Here is a 4,870-nt window from a genome sequence, read left to right as displayed (position 1 = left end):
TTAAGTATGCATTAGAAATATGCCTCAGTTAAAAATTAGTCTTTTCACAACTTATTGTTATTAATTCAGATAAGAAACAATTAGTGTTAATTGTTCGTCTCCTTTCTTAAAAGAATCAATTTTTAGCAAGAATCTATTAGGTATTGTCACATATATGATTTAATTTAAACCTCATGGCGGGTCATTTTGAACATTAGAATTATCTTTATTTCTCTGAAAAAGAAACTATGACTCAGAGGTGAAGAATTTAATTCAATAAAAAAGAGCTGCAAGTGGTAAAAACTAGGATTGGAACCCAATTCTTTAAACTATCTCACATTAATCTAAATAATACTTGAGTCTTAAAACGTAAAATATACTTAAAGTAAAATAAAAAATAGGAATAAAGGTAGTGCTTATCTCACAGGTTATAATGAAAATTAAGAGTAAACTGCTTTCGATCACGTCTGGCAACTACCAAAAACTCAATAAATATTATCTATTATCATTGAAAACCAAAAAATATTGTAAAGTATAATTTGCCTGCTGAACAACCTCACAGAAATAATAATACAAGACACACAAAAAAACAGATAACAAAATACCTTGTATAGAAAGTTCACATGTAATTTCCCATGCTATTATATTAGTATATGTATTCATGATTAGCCACTTTTATGCAGTAACTTAGCAAATCATTTAGGAGTTTATTTACTGGAGAATAAAAGAAGTTACACTCTTTGAGGTGGGTCAGGGAGTCAAAAAGTGCAGATAGCAGGACTCTAAGACTTTAATGGACCTTTTAAATGTGCAGCCCAGCATTCTAAGATGAGAAAACTGAAGTTCAGAGTGTAAAATAAGATTACACACAAAAAAGGGCACAATATTTCTACGCTATTGAGGCATCAGCTACCCCAGCCCAGCTATGATATAGAACTATTCCCTCAGACTAAGAACCCATGAAAGAGACTGGTAAGTGATTTTACATTATCAACTGCTCTAGTAAAGTAAAATCTAATATTATAAGAACGAATCTTTCTTGGGTTTTTGTATTGAGTAACAAATAGTGAGGGCAAACATCTTATTGGAAAAGATTCTCGGGAATTAATAAGACAAGTGCACAAAAAATTTAGGTGGAAGAATATTTATTTGATCATTATTTATACAAGCAAGAAATGTAAACCATCTAAATTTTCAGCACTAAGCAACTGGCTAAATATATCACAGTCCCACTGATAGAATCAAACACTATACAATTCTCAAAAATGATTGTGAAGATTTCTAGGAATTGACATGGAAAGATGCTGAATTGTTTTAAAAAAAAGAAAGAAAGAAAAGAGAAAGAAAGGAAAAGGAAAAAAGCTAATTACAAAATAGTCTGCTAGTATGATTTATTTTAGATACACAGGTGTGTAATTTGAACTTTAAAATAGCCTAAAACTATATACACCAAAATGTCACTGTATCTCTAATAAGTTTAATTACGGATTATAATTTTCTTTTTTGCACTTGCATTTTTTAATTCTGTGCACTAAAAATGTCTTTCTTGTAATAACAAAAAGAAAAAATAAAATAAGAGTGCAAACTTTTTTATCTTGGAGGAAAGTGCAGGGGGAGGTTGGAAAAAGAAAAAGAGGTGGCCATGATCAGTAGCAAAGAGTGGAGGAGATGCCAACTTATCTATTAAGGATTTATTAAGGAGGCGCTAAGTGATATCTAGATAAATAAAGCACCAAGGTCAGAGTTAAAGCATGGGTTGGTTTTTACCTAAAATGGGGAGGTCTCTGCAAAATAATCATTTCTCACATAGTGGGATAAAGAACAAACTAGATGATCTTGAAGTAGTTTCAAGATGTCGGCTGACAAAGTAAATTAAGTGAGGTGAATTACCTCTGTGTTGCCTTCCTGTATATAATTTGTACCTCTCTGATGTTATCACACTATATATGGTGCTCTCAAACGATCAGTCGGATAGATGATATATATTAGATACTTCGTAGAACTTGCAGAAGGTAAGTTTTAGACACAAGGCATAATCTAAGGGCGAGACACTCATTATTTCTTTATGAGGTGTCATCTAAAATTACTAATAGGAACCATGAGCTGTTGTTCCTTTTAATAATCTCTGGATTGTTTTCACAGATCTATACATGCTAGGGAAAGACTTTAAGAATTCGGACACTCTGGATATCTACAAATGTAGAAAAAACGAAATCAACCTTTATTAAATGACAACCACCAAAGTGAAAGAAAGTTTGTTATAGAAAAGACTTTACGTTTCTAAAGGATTTGCCACTCAGGAACTGTAAACCAGAATAATAGAAGGGCATTCTGATTAAGTATACATCAGTACATTAGCACATTTTTAGCTGAGAAAATGAAGCCAAATGAATAGAAAAGATTAGAAATTTCATCTAATGAAAAGGAATAGAATTTTATAACTAGAAGGAAGTTTAGTGTTTTTTTATCCAGCCTTATTGCATCATTTTACAGAAAAAAAAAAAAAAAAAAAACATGTACCTAAATAGTATCTTGACTTTCCCAACGTGGCGCAATAATTAACTTGCAGATAGAGGACTACATGCCAGGTCTACATCTCCCAATATAAGCCACTCTCTTCAATACATTCTCAACAGATATTTACAAAATTACCTAAGCTGATTTTCCTTTTCTTGTTTCTTCAGGGAAACCCTGCCCACCATATAGTAGTTGTCATGGGACACTGGAGCACTGTGACTGAATTCACCCTAATTGCCTTCCCAGCTCTCCTGGAGATTCGAATATCTCTCTTCGTGGTTCTTGTGTTAACTTACACATTAACAGCAACAGGAAACATCACCATCATCTCCCTGATATGGAATGATCATCGCCTGCAAACTCCAATGTACTTCTTCCTCAGTAATTTGTCCTTTCTGGATATCTTATACACCACTGTCATTACCCCAAAGTTGTTAGCCTGCCTCCTAGGAGAAAAGAAAACCATATCTTTTGCTGGTTGCATGATCCAAACATATTTCTACTTCTTTCTGGGGACAGTGGAGTTTATCCTCTTGGCAGTGATGTCCTTTGACCGCTACATGGCTATCTGCGACCCACTGCACTACACGGTCATCATGAACAGCAGGGCCTGCCTTCTGCTGGTTCTGGGATGCTGGGAGGGAACCTTCCTGTCTGTGTTGGTTCCAACCATTGTAGTGACAAGGCTACCTTACTGTAGGAAAGAAATTAATCATTTTTTCTGTGACATTGCCCCTCTTCTTCAGGTGGCCTGTATAAATACTCACTTCATTGAGAAGATAAACTTTCTCCTCTCTACCCTCGTCATCCTGAGCTCCCTGGCATTCACTACTGGGTCCTACGTGTACATAATTTCTACCATCCTGCGTATCCCCTCCACCCAGGGCCATCAGAAAGCTTTTTCTACCTGTGCTTCTCACATCACTGTTGTCTCCATTGCCTACGGAAGCAACATCTTTGTGTATGTGAGACCCAATCAGAACTCCTCACTGGATTATGACAAGGTGGCCACTGTCCTCATCACAGTGATGATCCCTCTCCTGAACCCTTTTATCTACAGCTTGAGGAATGAGAAGGTACAGGAAGTGTTGAGAGAGACAGTGAACAGAATCATGACCTTGATACAAAGGAAAACTTGACACTGGTATACACTACATTAAATATATTTTTTTTTATTTTTTTTTTTAAGTTCCAGGGTACATGTGCAGGATGTGCAGGTTTGTCACATAGTTAAACGTGTGCCATGGTGGTTTGCCGCACCTATCAATCCATCACCCATGTATTAAGCCCAGCATGCATTAGTTCTTTTTCCTAATGCTCTCCCCAACCCCCAGCCCTCCCCTGATGGCACACATTTCTTATCTTCAACACATTCTTTCTGCATGACTATAGTGGTGTTTGGTGTGCCAGAAACTGAGACGGTGCCCCAGGATAAGCAATGATCATGCCAAACTGAGGGAAAATTCTGACCATGTCTGGGGGAAAATCCAATCCATGAAGTATCTTGCATATACCACGAAGGGAGGCTGGGTGCAGTGGCTCACACCTGTAATCCCAAAATTTTGGAAGGCCAAGATTGGAGGATTCATTGAGCCCTGGAAGTTGAGGCTGCAATGAGCTGTGGTTGCGCCACTACACTCCAGCCTGGGTGGTACAGTGAGACCTCACTTTTTTGTTGTTTTGTTTTTGTTTTTAAATACCATGAAAGAAACCTAACAGGGATTCAGAGATCTCCAATTCTAGTCCTGGCTAAGTTCACTTATTTTCCACAGATTTTGACCATGCTACAACTTATCCAGTCCTCAATGTCTCTCTCCATTTTTAAATAAAATAATAGAAAATAAAATATCACTACTGTTAGTAAGGCATGTAGTTAAAAAATATTTTCTTATTAGGCACTCTTGAATATTTCCAGAGACTTGGTTTTAACCTCTATTGGCCAGATCAAGTAAAGATGATGTGAGAAGTGAGAGAAAAACAGGTATGACTCAGGAAGATATCAAGCCTCTGGCTATACAGAGTGAAAAAGAAAGATATTTGATGAGAAAAGGAACACAGGGCCGGGCGCAGTGGCTCACACCTGTAATGCCAGCACTTTGGGAGGCTGACGCGGGCAGATCACTTGAGGTCAGGAGTTCAAGACTAGTCTGGCCAACGTGGTGAAACTCCGTCTTTACTAAAAATACAAAAATTAGCTGTGTGTGGTGGTGCATGCCTGTAGTCTCAGCTGCTCAACAGGCTGAGGCATGAGAATTGCTTGAACCTGGGAGGCAGAGGTTGCTGTGAGCCAAGATCATGCCGCTGCACTCCAGCCTAGGTGACAGAGTGAGACTTCGTCTAAAAAAAAAAAAAAAAAACAGAAGAAGAAAAAAAA

General features: G+C 37.1%; 1 protein-coding gene across 1 annotated transcript; it reads left to right on the top strand.

Moving 5' to 3' along the window:
* The first annotated feature begins 2,693 nt into the window (after positions 1–2,693).
* LOC116477460 (olfactory receptor 6M1) lies at positions 2,694–3,635 on the top strand. The gene has a single exon (XM_032168144.2). The coding sequence runs from the start codon at positions 2,694–2,696 to the stop codon at positions 3,633–3,635; it is 942 nt and encodes a 313-aa protein (XP_032024035.1).
* The last annotated feature ends 1,235 nt before the right edge of the window (positions 3,636–4,870 follow it).

Source organism: Hylobates moloch, unplaced genomic scaffold, assembly GCF_009828535.3.
Source record: "Hylobates moloch isolate HMO894 unplaced genomic scaffold, HMol_V3 SCAFFOLD_11, whole genome shotgun sequence".
NCBI lineage: Eukaryota > Metazoa > Chordata > Mammalia > Primates > Hylobatidae > Hylobates > Hylobates moloch.
The sequence above is the reverse complement of the archived record's forward strand: the minus strand, read 5'-3'. Positions and strand labels throughout refer to the sequence as shown.